The 16,438-nt window shown below is 38.3% G+C and overlaps 1 protein-coding gene across 5 annotated transcripts in view; it reads left to right on the top strand.

The window, feature by feature from the left end:
- DNAJC12 (DnaJ heat shock protein family (Hsp40) member C12) overlaps positions 1-9,639 on the top strand; it is a 62,984-nt gene extending 53,345 nt beyond the window's left edge. For all 5 annotated transcript variants that reach the window (XM_023754623.1, XM_006089724.3, XM_023754622.1 and 2 more), the window contains 2 exons: positions 2,118-2,322; positions 9,094-9,639. In XM_023754623.1, coding sequence (XP_023610391.1) covers positions 2,118-2,322; positions 9,094-9,188 — 300 coding nt within the window. In that variant the 3' untranslated portion in view covers positions 9,189-9,639. The remainder of the gene's footprint in view (positions 1-2,117; positions 2,323-9,093) is intronic.
- The last annotated feature ends 6,799 nt before the right edge of the window (positions 9,640-16,438 follow it).

The raw sequence follows: 16,438 nt of genomic DNA, 5'->3' as shown, positions 1-16,438 counted from the left end.
GGGGGAGGCTAGATAAGAAATGAAAACATAGGACTTTATTTATATACACTAAGAAAACAGTTGGCTATAGCTTTGAGAGAATGCAGAATATGTAACCTTTATTGCTTAACTTAAATGTTAAATTATGAGTACAAAATCACTGGGCAAAAGACCCCCACCAGCATATTCAACACAATTCTTTTTTATTTATTTATTTATTTATCTTTATTAAATTTTTATTGTTCAGATTATTACATTTGTTCCTCTTTCTTCCCCCCATAACTCCCCTCCTTCCAGCTCCCACCCCACCCTCCGCCCTCACTCCCCACCCACTGTGTTCATCCATAGGTGCATGATTTTTGTCCAGTCTCTTCCCGCATCTCCCACTCCCCTTTTCCCCCCAAGAATAGTCAGTCCATTCCCTTTCTATGTCCCTGATTCTATTATAATCACCAGTTCATTCTTCAACACAATTCTGTATCAGGTTTCCAGAGAGTTTCAGGGGTCTTGGAATGTGTATATTTCTAAAAATATAAAAGTTATATCAGAAATCAATGGGCAATACCAAACCCTGTTGATTTATGACCACTGATTTTTTTAAAATTGTAAATTAAAAATATAACTAACACACCTTCGCTTTAAAAAAAATCAATACGGTACAATAGGATATGTAATAAAAGTCAGTTCATCCTTATTTCAGACCCCAGTTCTACTCACCCAGAAAGCCATCATCGCAGTTTCTTGTTTCCTTCCAGAAACCTTCTCTATAGTGTACATGTACACATTCACATTATCCTTAAAGAAAAAAAGGAAATATATTTAGAAAGTTCTTGTTATTTGAGGATAACTGGACTTGGGAAAGTTTACATAAAGTGAATCCACTTAAAGTTAGCACACATGTTTCATAGTAAATATTGATTCAATTCCTGCTTCGTGCCATGTGTTTTCTTAAAGAGAAGATGTATAATCCAGAATTCTAATATTTTTATTGCCAGACTTCTAATGCCAACTCTGCATTGGTCAAGCTTAATGGAAGGTCACAATAGTAGTTACAATAGTTACAATAGTAGTAGGCTTAATCTCTGGCATGACTTGAGACACACAGCCTCATTGTTTTTTGGTGGTAAAATACACATAAAACTCATTATTTTAACCAATTTATTATTTTTTTGTTTTCTTAAATTTTTATTTATTGATTTGAGAGAGACAGAGAGATTGATTTGTTGTTTCACTCATTTATGCATTCATTGGTTGATTCCTGTATGTGCCCTGATGGAGATTGAACCCACAACCTTGGCGTATGGGGACAATGCTCTAACCAACTGAACTACCCTGCCAGGGCCCATTTTAACCATTTTAAAGTGTAAGATTCAGTGGCAGTAAGTACATTCACAATGTTGTTCATCCATCATCACTATCTAGTTCCAGAACTCTTTCATCACCCCAAAAGGAAACCCCGTAGCAATCACTTCCTATCCTCCTCTCCCCCAGCTCCTGGTAATCACCACTCTGCTTTCTTTCTATATGGATTTGTCTATTCTGGATATTTCATGTAAGTGGAATCATATATACATATGTGGCTTTTGTATCTGGCTTCTTTATTTAGCATAATGTTTCCAGGATTTATCCACATTGTAGTACTTCATTTCTTTTTCATGGTCAAATAATATGCCATTATATGGATATACCACCTTTTATTTATCTATTCATTGGTTGATGGACATTTGGGTTGTTTCCACCTTTGGCTTTTGTGAATGAATATTCATGTGTAAGTTTTTCTTTTAACATCTGTTTTCAGTTCTTTTGGGTATATACCTGTCAATGGAATTGCTGGGTTCATGTGTAATTCTAGGTTTAACTTTTTGAGGAAACATCTAATTCTTTGAATCTCTCTGATGTTTGTCCCTTTGTTCTGTACCCTAATATAGATGTCTCCTTATATCATTAGTCTTGCAAATCAGGGAAGATTAATTAATTAATATCTGGATTAATTGATTAATATCTGGTTATTAGTCAAGTTTAACATTCTGAAATTAGCATTATAATAGTAAGTCAGGTGTCACCACATATTAAACTTTAAATACAGAAAGCTATATAATATTGATTTTATATTATATGTCTGCTCTTAATTAATGTAGTCAATGCACTGGGCTGTCAGAGGTAAAAAAGATCGAATGCTGGAAGAACCTGACCAGACTCCTACCAACAAGATTGAAAATGAGGAACAGAACGAACAAAGAGAAATAAAGAAAGGAGAGTTGGGTTCAACCACTGAGAAGATGGAGCAAAAAGAATCTGAGTCCTTGGAGAAGTCATCCTCCCCACAGAGTCCAGATTCTTCAAGTAAGTCATGTCATATAGCTTTGCAGACAAAGAAGGTCTGAATCTCGCCAAATTTAAGGGTTGGCTTGTCCTTAAACACTTACTTAGCATTGACATGGAAACTAGATGATAAATTCTTTTTTTTAAAATTAGTATGATATTCTTTTTTAAATATTTTATTGATTTTTTTTTTTTACAGAGAGGAAGGGAGAGGGATAGAGAGTTAGAAACATCGATGAGAGAGAAATATCGATCAGCTGCCTCCTGCACACCTCCTACTGGGGATGTGCCTGCAACCAAGGTACATGCCCTTGACCGGAATCGAACCTGGGACCTTTCAGTCCACAGGCCGACGCTCTATCCACTGAGCCAAACCAGTTAGGGCTAGATGATACATTCTTTAACACAATCCTGGTAAAGGGAACTTTGAGATATTTCTGGGAGTGTCTTCCTCTCCACTGAACTAATGTTAGCTAACATTGGGGAATTTACTATGTGCAGGAATGTTTTCACAGGAATTAGTTTACATCTATTATCTCCTTTAATATTAATGTTACACACATTTATTTAATCCTCCCTACAAGTTTGTGAGGTTGGTATCAACATTATTCTTATTTTACAGATGAGGAAACTGAAGCCCAGAGAGGTTGAGTAATTTTCTCAAGGTTATGGAGATTGTGTGGCAGGGCAGAGGTCTGAACTAAGGCAGTTTGGCTTCAGTCTGTTTCTAAGGCACTGCACTATCTTGAGAAGATGCCTTATCTGAAAGTAGCTCTGTAGAGATTCTGAATCTTTTATAGATCCACGGAAGCAGGGTGTTAGGAGGTTGAAATCCTGGCTCCCAAACTACACATCCTGACTCTACTACTTATTGTCTGTATTACTTGGTAAAAGTTACTCAACTTCTCTAGACCCAGTTTCCTCATCTACAAAATAGAAATCATAATGGTACCTTCTCAAAGGCTTATCATCAGGATTACATGAGGAGATCCATGCAAAATGCTTAGCACAGTGATTTGTCTATAGCAGGCCCTGGGTAAATGTGAGCTATTATTATCATTTCTTTGTTTGTCTGTGTAGCCATTCCACTGTGTGTCTTGTGTCGATAGGTGTGTTATGTACACACACTGTAACTGTCCTTCAAAATCTTATTTGATTTCCAGGGTTGTGATTCAACACTCCATTAGATTTTAGCCTTTAAACAGAAGGTTCCTGAACATCCTTGAACACCTATTTAATAAAAGAAGACAAGTAGATAGTTTGTGGTGAATTATAATCTTTCTAGAAATGGTCACTTCAAATCTCTCTTTGGGGAGAACTTATAAGTGCTCACTACTTTCTGGGAATAAAGATTCTTAGAGTTGGATTCAGGTGTTAACCAAAAGATCATTTTGTAGTCTGTAAATTGACTGCATCAGCCTTGTAACCGGAAATGTGTTACAGCAAGCTGATCAAAGCTGAAGCCCGAATGTTAGGAAACCGGTTTTAAGCAACACACACATGCAACCCCCCCGCCCCCCCCCCCCCACACAAAGGCAAACATGCAAATGTTTCTCCATTCAGCCTTGGAAAGTTCAGATCTGTCCCTCTCTAAATCCTGGAGGGTGCCTGTGACTTTCTATTTTGGGTTTAGACTTCACCAGAACTTGGGGCGTTGGACACTTTAGAGACTCAGGCATGATGCTGAGGCCCCACTTGACTGCCTGTCATAAGAATCTGAAAATTTCTTTAGAAAAGTTATATAGCCCAGCCATTGTGGCCCAGTGGTTGAGCGTTGATAAGAAGTTACTGTTTGGCCCTAACCTGTTTGGCTCAATAGATAGAGCGTCGGCCTGCGGACTCAAAGGTTCCCAGGTTCGATTCCGGTCAAGGGCATGTACCTTGGTTGCAGGCACATACCCAGTAGGGAGTGTGCAGGAGGCAGCTGATCGATGTTTCTCTCTCATCGATGTTTCTAACTCTCTATTCCTCTCCCTTCCTCTCTGTAAGAATTCAATAAAATATATTAAAAAAAAAAAAGAAGTTACTGTTTGGATTCCTGGTCAGGGCACACACTCAAATTGTGGGCTCGATCCTCAGTAGGGGGTGTGCCAGGATGCAGCTGATCTATGTTTCTCTCTCATCGATATTTCTATCTCTCTATACCACTCCCTTTCTCTCTCTCTAAAATAAGTAACAACATATTTTTAAAAAGTTATAAACATGTGATAAACCCCCCAAATAATGAGCTTGTCATTTAAAAAAAATCAAAGAATTATATAAACATAACTTAGTGTCTACCCCAGTCTCCTATCTTTCTCTGCTTCTGTTTCCTAAAGTAACCAATGCAGATGCCCAGGTGTGTCTCCTTCCATACTGTTCCATATGCTGATACAAGCATATATGAAGAACAGTATATGTTTACTCATGAGGGCTTTAAAAATATAGAACAGCCATACACTGAGCACATTTCTCTACGTTACACAGGAGCTAAGAGCACTGTGGCCTTAACCAGATCCCAGCTTTTCAAACCATGAGTTGTGTGGCCTTGGGCAAGTGAATGTGGATGAAAAAAGGCTTTTTATGGAAAGTCACCGCACAGGGTGATCTGATCATAAATTCCTAACCGGGCAGTTGGATTCAGGTGTTAACCAAAATCCTGCCCCAGGCATGTAACTGATTTAGTAAAAGGCTTATCTTGGCCTTAATCAAGTTCTGTCCATGGTGTCGGTGCTTCTAGGTTAACACACCTTTGAAATGCCTCTTTTCAGAGCTCTCCTAAACTGTGACCACCCTCAAGAGAGCACATATTCTTAACCTGTAATCAGATCGCAATCCTCCTTACATTCCCTCCTTAATCTCAAAATACATACAGAGACTACAAACTGTTATTCTAGGAAACATTTTTCTGTCTGTTGAGCTCTCACTTCCAGGTATATCCTCTGTTTAACTCAAACAATAAATTTTTATAAAAATTCTCTACAGTTTGGACATTCTTATGTTAACAAGAGTTAATCTCTTTGATTTTTTTAAAAAAAATCTGTATACTAGTGGCCTGGTGCATGAATTCATGCACATTGAAAGAAAATTCATTAGAAGAAATATTTTAAAATCACTATTTGCTCTTTCTCTATAATAGAAGTGTCAACCAAATTTATGATTGACAATGACAGATGGAAACACATGTGTGCAATTGGCACCAGTGAGAGCTTTATATGAATCGCGCATGCGAGAGTCAACTTAGCCTTTTATAGATATAGGATAAACTTGCTTAATTAGACCTGCTTTCTGATTTAGCTAAACTTTTTCAGCCCAGTGAAGCACCCCAACTTCTCTTTCAGGTAATTATCAGCAACACAGCAGTAAATATCAACACGAAGCAGATTATTATTGTAGATCATGCAGGGAGAATAAAGGGTAAAATATTTAACTGCAGCAGTGTTTGACTATATTCTGTGCAGTGAGAAAACCTGAAGTCATTTTCAAAGTCCACCATTTCTTACTTCTTTTCAGTCGGGTCAAGTTTCTTAGCTTTATAAATCTTCGTTTTCTGGCTAATGAAAAGAAAATAGGATTCCACGGAGTCTCCTATCTACCTACTCCAGGACTTCTGTGAGGATCAAATGAGATGAGGCACAGGAAAACACTTCACAGATATTTGGTTACAGTGTAAAAATGTTTGCACCTGGCTATAAAGCAAGTCATGTTTCTGGGCTGAAGAAACTCCAAGGAGGCTCATCACTACAGAGAAGAAGCCGGGCATTGCTATGTGATGTCATTACCCGGACGGACACTTAGCATATTAGCCTTTTATACACACACACACACACACACACTTAGATAATGGTTAAAATAGTAGTTTCTACTTCTAAAGGTTATGTTTTTGGTATGAATTATTACTATCTTACAGTAATTGATTAAGTTAAGCAAACTTTTTGAGGAGTAAATAATATACATAAAATGTTTCCATCGGGTATGTAAATTTTTTTTTTTTAGTGTCAGATTTTATTATTATGGGACTTCTCCTTAAAACTTTACTTTTAGAATTAACTCATTGTTTCTAACAGCTGATAAATATTCCACAGCGCAGATATATCAATATTTTACTCAGGATAAATTGTGAATGAAGTGGAGGGGGTGAGAGGAGGAAGGATCCTCGTTCTGAGAGCTGTTTGTTGGAGAATAAGAATCATGAAATTTTGCCAAAGGCTGCATTTACCAGTATTTTCTTTGTTTTTTGTTTTGTTAATCCTCACCCAAGGATATTTTTCCCATTGATTTTTAGAGAGAGTGGAAGGGAGGGAGGAAGGGGGAGAGAAAGAGAGAGAAACAGGGGCCAGGGATTGAACCTGAGACCCTTGGGTTGGAGGGCCGACACTCTAACCACTGAGCAACACTGGCCAGGGCCTACCAGTATTTCTTAGTGTTGTTTAAGATATTATTAGCTGTTCTGAGTAGTGCCTTAAAGTTGGAGTTTGATATACCAAAGAGCAGTTGCATGATTATTTATAATTTCATTTGACTGTAGTGCAAATTTTTATGTCAGCATTTAAGAAATATTACTCATGTCAGCTTTACTAAGCCCGAGAGGCTGCTCACATAACTTTTAAGCATACTTGTTAATTTCCTCAAGCAATGCTTGATATTTACTTTGGAGTTTGCCTTTTGATGCCTCTTCTGTGATGAGCCATCAAATAGTCCCCGTCATCTGCTTGACTTCATTGCAACCTGTAAAATATGAACCATGGCATCTGCAAACCAGCGTGTGAGACAATCTCACTTTTTCTCTTTCCATTTAAATATGCAATGAATGTGGCTTCTGATAAATACTGTTTTAGAATCAAATAGTTTTCTGTGACATCCTGGAATAAAAACAAACAAAAAGTCAAAGGTAGCAGATGCTGTTGCTGTGCAGTCATGTCCTCGGGGCTTCTGCCCGCCCCAGGCCGGGCCGCCTGTGTGCCTCGCATTGGGCTTCCTCTGGCAGAGGCCTGCCTGGCAGCAGGTGCGATGTGAGAAGATGTGGTCAAGCAAAAGGAAGAAAAAACAACTTGTAATCTTACCACCTCAAGAACATATCGCTGATCTTTTGGTATATTTTTATATGTTAGTGTACTTAAAACTAAAAGGGCCACACTGTCCATATTTTGTGTGTGCCTTTCAATTACAGGTTGTCAGAAAGAATTTCCTGTTTGCTTTTTCTCCAAATGGAAATTCTTTAAATTTGTTTTCTATGATAATTCTAAAGAAAGTGCAAGCAGATCCTGTTTTTCTGAGATAATCACTGTCCTCAATTCTGTTTGTATTTTTTCTGCCTAGACTTTTAGATAATCGTTTAAATATCAATGGAAGCATATTTTATTTTTCTGTAACCTGCATTTTCATTAGCAATATTATAAACAACAAAAATGACAAAAGGCATACATGTTCACTGCAGAAAAATAAGAAGATACAGATAAACAGAAAAGGGTATTAAAAAATGAAAATTACATCTATTCCAGCTATCCAGGAATAACTACTGTTAACATTTAGGGGTAATTCCTTATAGACTTTAAACATTTTTTATAGAAATACCCATGTAAATAAGAAATTTAAAAATGAGTCTGGCTGTTGTGGTTCAGTGGTTGAGTGTCAATTTATGAACCAAGAGATTACGGTTTGATTTCCAGTCAGGGCACATGCCCAGGTTGCTGGCTTGATCCCCAGTAGTGGGTGTGCAGGAGGAATTCAGTTGATAAGTCTCTCTCATCATTGATGTTTCTATCTCTCTCCCTCTCCCTTCTTCTCTCTGAAATCAATAAAAACATATTTTAAAAAATGGGATCACACTGTTTTCTAACTACCTGTCACAGCAATATGTTATGAGCATTTTAATGTGACTGTAAGTATTAAAAATTGTTAATGACTATATCACAGCCTTTTAACCAACTTTCTATTGCTGAATACTTGGAATGTTTTTTAAAAAAATATGTTTTATTGATATTTTTAGAGAGGAAGGGAGAGAGAGAGAGAGAAACATCGATTGGCTGTCTCCTGCATGCCCCCTACTAGAGATTGAGCCTGCAACTCACTCATGTGCCCTGACCGGAATTAAACTTGTGACCTAGCGATGCATGGAGATGATACTCAACCAACAGAGCCACACAGGCCAGGGCTGTTTTTTTATTTTTAAAAACATTTATAAAAGGTATCATGTTAAACATCTTATAGTTAAAACCTGTGAGCACATCCATGACTATTTCCTTAAGATAAATTTTCAGAAGTACAATTGTTAGGTTAAATGTTTATGCATTTTAATGAGTTTGATAAATATTGCAAGTTTCCTACCCAGAATAGTTTTGTCAGTTTACATTTTCTCTAGTAGAGGGAAAATGACCTTTTATCTAATTTTCAACAAAGTTGTTTATTACTCTAAAAAAATAAATCTTACTCTCATGGAATACATTATTTGTATTTCCAGAATCCTTTACCATTGACCTTTTATTTTTGGCAGCTGTTTGAAAGTTGTTTCCAATTTCCTTGCAGGTGAATTGTCAAAATTACCACCACTGGAGGCATTATAAATGTCCTTTTATTATTAAGTTTAAGCATGTGAGATCCTCTCATCCATATAAAATAAATCCTGTTCACAAGAATTCAACATCCTGCCCAAGTTAATCAGTTTCTGTAAGATATTAATAATTCATCCCAAAGACTTACCCTTACATTTCACTTATTGCAGTGAAATCTCACCAGCAAGCTGTCCTACTATTACAAGCTTGACTCCTTTGTTCCCACCTCTGATTTAAAAATCTTCTCTTCTCTCCTTCAAAGGTTTTTCAGATGTGAACAGTTGGCACCTTCATTTCCGCTGGTCGGGGGATGCTCCTTCAGAACTCCTGAGGAAATTCAGAAACTATGAAATATGAAATGTCCCTGCTCAGTAGGAGGGAGAGCGAGTGAGCAAGACCACCCCCTGTGCTGCCAACATGCAGTCTTTGTCCAAATCTTTAAAATGTCATGTTTATATGTCATGTTTGTGAATCGCTGAGTACCGATTGATTCCTCCACCCTTGAACCCATTCTCACAATATGTCTTTTAAATTAGAGAAATTTCAGAAGACAAGTTTCTTTTAATATTAGAACAAATTAAGCCTCGTAGATCCAGAGTGGATTGTATTATGTGTGTTTTCTGATAAATGTTATTTAGAGAAATCCATTTTTAAATCAATCTCTGTATTTAAATATTTCATTGATATATGATGATCTCTATTAGTACAGAATGTAAAAGAAATGTTTTCTGACTCTGGACTTAAATTGAAATGTGAAATTACTTGTCTAAACCCCATAGAATGAAATAAATAATTTTCCCAAAGTTCATAATGAATGTAGAATTCAACTGTTTTGTTTTTTTAAATAATCTGAATAGGTATTTCTACTTTAATTTCAATACTTGTAAATTTAAAAGGTTATTAATTTGAGGAAACACACCCCTACCAGATTTCTTTTGTTATATAGCAAGTGATCAGAAATTTATTTTCTTACAGTTTGAAGGCTTGAAGTCCAAGGTCAAGGTGTCTGCAGGTTTGATTTCTCCTGAGGCCTTTTTCCTTGGTTTGCAGGTGGCTGCTTTCTCACTGTGTCCTCACATGGCCTTTCTCTGTGCATGTATATCCCTGGTGTTTCTACTTCTTGTAAGGACATTGGTCATATTGGATAAGGGCCCCAACCTAACAACCTTCTTTTAAATTAATCATCTCTTTAAAGACCTTATCTTCAAAAAGGTTACATTCTGAAGTACTGGGAGTTGGGACGTCAATATAAGTATTTTGGCCCTGGCTGGGTAGCTCAGCTGGTTGGAGCGTCATCCCCATACAGAGTGTCATCCCCATACTCCAAGGTTGAGGTTTTGATCCCAGTTGGGGCACATGAGGGAATTAACTAGTGAATACATAAGTGGGTGGAACAGCAAATCGATGTTTGTCTTTCTCTCCCTTCCTCCTTCTCTAAAATCATTACATAAAAAATTACTTCAAGATATGAAATTTGGGGGAACCCAATTAAGTGAAAACCTTTCTCCCCCAAATATTATTGTTTTATTGATTTCAGAGAAGAAGGGAAAGAGAGATTGAAATGCCTCCTACTGGGAATTGAACCTTGACATCCTGGTTCATAGGTCAATGCTCAACCACTGAGTTACACTGGTGGGGAGAAAAAAAAATTTTTTTAAACAAATACAATCCTGTATTGGTTTCCTTAATTTTATTTGAAATTTTATTGTTTTGTCAAATCTGTAGAGAGAATGATTTCTATCAGTATTTTATCACTTCATTAAAATGTTATTTGGCATTGTTACCATATCTGCAAATTTTACTTTAAAAATAGAAAAAATATAAAGCCTGTTAAATTAATAAAATGAGGTTTTGGACTACAATTGCCTGCCATAATGCCTGCCCGGTCCAGGTAGGCACTTGAAAAAAATACTAGATTGAATAAGTGAATTTTTAAATCTAAGAATTGGAGTTTTAATTTTTTCTCCCAACCCCCCATTGTCTGATTCATAGCACTGATGACTTTTAATGACTTGTTAAAGGGAAAAACACTCCCACTTCCATGGCCCACTCTGCTTTTTTACAGATGGATTTCCCAGTTATTGACAGGAGTGAAGGCCAGCTCTTACGTACTTTTCTCTCCCATGAGGCTGGCAGCCTCCAAATAAGAAATGAGAAAGAGCTCTGCTGGAATGGGGATTTATGATGGGCCAGGCTTGTGCTAAGCACTTCATATATTTGTGCTAAGCACTTTATGTAACGTAGTAGGAGATCTTTTATTCTTAAACACTTAAATACTCTCCTGGACTCAAAGTTTAAAAAGGACTGTGTGTTGATTATACAGTTTTTCTCTTGGAATGAAAAATAATGGGAAAACTGGACAACTTTTCTTCAATAACTTGTTTGACTCCCCAGTGTATTCAGCACAGTCACAATTGTACGTATGTATAATAGCACATTTTCAAAGCCATTTATTTTTGAGTTTTGGCTTGACTTCATGGCGGAACAAAACAATTATTAAAAGGTAAATAGATTAAGGTCATTAGGCTTTTAAGTCAGCTCTAAATGCTAAAGATAATTAGTTTCTCTTATATTTGATATTGCATGAATAAATGAATGTGGTACATATTTCTTGAGAGCATTATTATTATTATTTTAAAATCTTTATTGTTAAAAGTATTGTTACCTATGTCTCTTTTTTTCTCCCATTAACCCCTTATAGCTTGCCTCTGTCCCTCACCCCAGGCCTCCACCACCCTATTGTCTGTGTTCCTGGGTTATGCATATATGCTGCATATATGTTCTTATATCAGTTCTTTGGTTGATCTCTTCCCACCCACCCCTGCCTTCCCTCTGAGATTCAACAGTCTGTTCCATGCTTCTATGTCTCTGGAACTATTTTGTTCAACAGTTTATTTTTTCATTAGATTCCACATATGAGTGAGATCATGTGATACTTGTCTTTCTCTGACTGGCTTATTTCACTTATCATAATACTCTCCAGGTCCCTCCATGCTGTCTCAAAGGATAAGAGATCCTCCTTTTTTTTTTTTTTTTACTGCTGCATAGTATTTCGTGGTGTAAATGTACCACAGCTTTTTTATCCATTCATCTACTGATGGGCACTTGGGCTGTTTCCAGATCTTAGCTATTGTAAATTGTGTTTCTATGAACATGGGGATGCATACATTCTTTCTGATTGGTGTTTCGGGTTTCTTAGGATATATTCCTAGAAGTGGGATCACTGGGTCAAATGGCAGTTCCAATGTTTATTTTTTTGAGGAAACTCCATATTTCCATCATGGCTGCACCAGTCTGCATTCCCACCAGCAGTGTACTAGGGTTCCCTTTTCTCCTCATTCTCGCCAGCACTTGTCATTTGTTAATTTGTTGATAGTAGCCATTCTGACAGGTGTGAGGTGATACCTCATTGTCATTTTAATTTGCAACTCTCTGATGATCAGTGACTTTGAGCATTTTTTTCATATGTCTCTTGGCCATCTGTATGTTCACTTTGGAGAAGTGTCTATTTCGGTCCTTTGCCCATTTTTTAATTGGATTGTTTGTATATTAAACCTTTATCAGATGTATCCAAATATGTTCTCCCATACAGTGGGCTCCCTTTTCATTTTGTTGATGGTTCCTTTTACTGTTCATTGAGAGCAATATTGTGAAAATATTGTACTGTCATTTGTGTAGGATGTAAAAATGCTTAAGTCATATTGATGCTCTCAAGTAATTGTTAATTTGGTGAAATAAGACAGGTACCTGTATTTTGTACAATTTAAAAGGAGCATGTTGAATTAGTGTAAGTATGTAATGTATTTAGAACATGCCTGGCAAAGCACTATGTGTACTCGTTACTATCTAAAATAATGAAGCATAATATGCTAATTGGACCAGATGTCCTTCTGGATGACCTTCCAGACGAAGCCGGGGCTGTGAGGGAAGCCAATGCCGGCAGCTGGAGGAAGGAAGGCCTACTTTTGCACGGATTTCATGCATCAGGCCTCTAGTTTTTACTATATAATTACATGTAATTATATAGTAAGTCTTGTGATAATCAATTAACAGAATTATGGCCTCTTTACCTCCTCAATCCCTTTTCCCCCAGTTCTCTGTCTCAGAGGCACTGATTCTTGCATATATTGCCATAGCTATGCTATGCATCACACACATAGATGTGTGTCTGTTCTGAGAGAGAGACAGACAGACAGACAGACAGACAGACAGACATTCATGTGAGAGCGGAACTTCAATCGGCTGCTTCCTGCACTCTTGCTGACGGGTATTGAGCCTGAAATCCGGGCATGTGCCCTGACCGGGAATCGAACCATCACCCTCTTGGTACACAAATGACACCCAACCAACTGAGCCACACCAGCCAGGGCTCTGTTCTTTTCTTTATATAAATGGTAACATACTGTTTACATGGCTGCATACTTAGCATTTATTCAGTTAATCCTAGGGATTTTTCCATTTTTAGTATATGAGTGCTACTTTATTCTTTTTATCTGTTTCATGGGATTCCATTGTGTGGATGAACCAAAATTTAACTTGTCCTCTATTGATGCTTTTTAAGGTTATTTACAGCTTTTATTCCTGATCACAAGAAACACTGTAATGAATAGCTTTATACATAGTATTTCTTGTATGGGAAGTATACCTGTAGGATAAATAACCTAGTACTTGAGTGGATCAAACAGTATATACATAGGGTGTCCCCCCAGAAATGTATACACATACTTTGAACAGTTATAAAGGCAGTGCTTATTAAAATATCTTTCATTTTCAAAATTGAGCTATCAGCTGTTAAAGTATATACATTTTGGGGGACACCCTGTATATGTACATTTGATTATCATATTCTTAAACAATAGATGCAGGTTTCAGAGATCTGGATTGGAAAACCCAGAAAATTGTGCTTGTTCATTGGGATTCTTGCCTTTACGTTTTTTCACTCTAGGCTAGACTTCGTTGAGTGGCTTGTTTGGCATTGTGCTTATGGAACAATTTCCCCAGCACCTCCCCTAACGCTTGATACCAGGGAGTGCCCATGATATAAAGCAGTAATAAAACCAGAGTACACTTTTTTTTTTCCTGGTACCGTCCACAGAGACAGGAAGAGAACAGGGCGTTTTTTTTTTCTTTTCTTTTCTTTTTTTTTCAGTGTTATGGCTTCTTCTGGGTGTCCTGAAATGTTAAAATACAATTCTGAAACAGTTTTGCTCTTTTACATTAAAGGGCAACTCAACAGAGCAACTTTGAAAAACCTAGGCAGAATTCACCATTTCCTCGGGTCCTAAATCGTTTTCAGTCCCCAGTGGATAGATCCCAGCCTGTCACAAATACGCCCTTTAATGAACAGATTAGAAATGCAGAAATGACTTTGCAGATATTTCTTGTAAAGAGAGAGCTGGATAGGGAGAGGGGAGATAAGATTGTTTTCCTGCGTATGAATTTTCATATCCTTTCTGTGCCCAGATCTGATGGTGGTTACCAGATCAATCACAGCCGCAAGTGTGGATGACTAATGCAGTTATTGAAAGGGTCTTTAATTTCCTGGAGGCAAACACCATTACCCGCCATCTCCATATCATAGACGGAGAGATGCCAGGACTCCTGGGGAGTCAGTGATGGAAGAAATTATAAAACCGATGCAATTACTGAGGAAATGATGAAATGTGTCACGATGAAAGGCTTCAATTCCCTTCAATTTCAGGTTTTGTGATACGCATCCGTGTGGCTGTGTCTTCCACTGTTATTACTTCTCGGCCTCCTGTGTCATCTCACCCTCACCGTGGGAGGATATTTTGCATCAGGCTGCACTTTCTCATCCTTTCCCTTCCCTCCCAGGCTGTTTGGTTTCTTCCAGTGTTTGCTTTGCTGATCTCTTATATTATTTAGCTGCCAAGAGGGAATGTTTCCAGAGTGGAATCTAGGTTAGGTGTGTGGAGAACTAGATCTTCCTCTGGTTCTAACCTTCTGTGGGATTTAGGGAAAATCCAGTTTCTTCTAGGTGTGGCCAGAAGTAAGAATCTCCCTTTTGTAGAACACAGCTTGACCCAATACCTGGTCAGGCCTCCAGCGGGAGCCGGGCCAGTGTGGGAACTGATGGGGAATGTGTAGGCAGAGGTAGAAGTGAAGGATTAGTGAGACAGGGAAGGCAGAGAAAGAGGATGTGTCTTTTTTCTCATTCTTTCTCATAACTCTTCCTCTCTGAATGTTCTTTTTAAAGGAAAGGGCAGAGACTAAAAGGGAGAGATTACAATTAAGTAGGTGCATCTATACACACCAGCTCCAAACACCTCAATGATCTTTTTACCTTCATCTGAGTTTGATGCCATTCTTGATAGCATCCCACCTCTGAAGACAATGGGGATTTGTCCTCAGAATAAAGTATATTAAATATAAATAAACCATATTAAATACTTTCCAGCTTGTCAGGCCATTAGGGGAGGCTCCAAAACAGGGTCTAATGATAACAAATAACTCCTATGTTTAACAGTTTCAAAGCATTTGGTCACAAATTCTTTTTTAATCCTTACCCAAGGATATTTTTTATTGATGTCTAGAGAGAGTGGAAGGGAGGGAGGAGGGGGAGAGAGAGAAACATTGATGTGAGAGAGACACATAGATTGGTTGCCTCTTGCAGGGACCCCTACCAGGGCTGAGGAACCTGCGACTGTGGTACTGGTACGTGCCCTTGACCAGGAATTGAATCTGCCACCTTTCAGTACTCGGGCCGACACTCTAACCACTGAGCAAACTGGCCAGGGCATTTTTCACAGAAATCTTATTTGAACCTTCCAATTAATCTAATTTGGTTGAGAATTTGTAGTTTTGTTATATTCTAAAAACGATAAAATGAAAAACATTACATATATTTTAAACTATTTCAAAGTTCTCAACTTTGAAACCACCTGGGGAAGATGAAAACCCTGGTGCCTGGGTCCCACCCGGAGGTTCTGATGTAATGGGTCTGGGTGTCCCTTCCTGTTGGGATTTGACAACTCCAGGGTAATTCTAACTTGCTTCTCAGGGCGAGGACCACCGTGGCTTCAACAAGTATAGGTTGTAGGTGAAATGGTTAATGTCTTGATGGTTCTATCCACATATAGGAGACCCAAGCTCTCCCTTCTATGAAAAGCTATTTCTGGGGATCCCCATGACCCCAGGGCACTCCATTTGGGCTTCCAACAGGTCTATGAGCTGTAGCCACGCTCTGCCTCCCTGGGCTCTCCCTGGTCTTCACCTCTAGCCCGAGGCCACTTGGAGCGCCCCCTGCAGGACTCTGAGTACCTGTGGCCGGGAGAAGGCTTCCCTTGTCACCAGGCTTGAATAGTTTCTCAGAGGCTGGGATCCCCCTGTGTTGTTCCTTGAGTCCGCCTGCCTGCACACACTGGCTGGAAGAAACGCACCAGCAGGAGTTAGCAGTATAGAAAGAAAAATAGTTAATACTGAATTGGTCAATGCGGAGCCGGGGAGCTTGTGCAGGTTTCAGATTATATAGGGCAAACAGAAGACAAATGGGTTAGGGGTTCTGGGTGGGTTAGGCGGTCAGGGTTGTGCTGGGAGCTGATTGGTCCGAGTTGAGGTAAGAGTAATAAATCATTTCTTCTGGTCTT

Source organism: Myotis lucifugus, unplaced genomic scaffold (assembly GCF_000147115.1).
Source record: "Myotis lucifugus unplaced genomic scaffold, Myoluc2.0 scaffold_62, whole genome shotgun sequence".
In the NCBI taxonomy this organism is placed as follows: Eukaryota; Metazoa; Chordata; class Mammalia; order Chiroptera; family Vespertilionidae; genus Myotis; species Myotis lucifugus.
The sequence above is the reverse complement of the archived record's forward strand: the minus strand, read 5'-3'. Positions and strand labels throughout refer to the sequence as shown.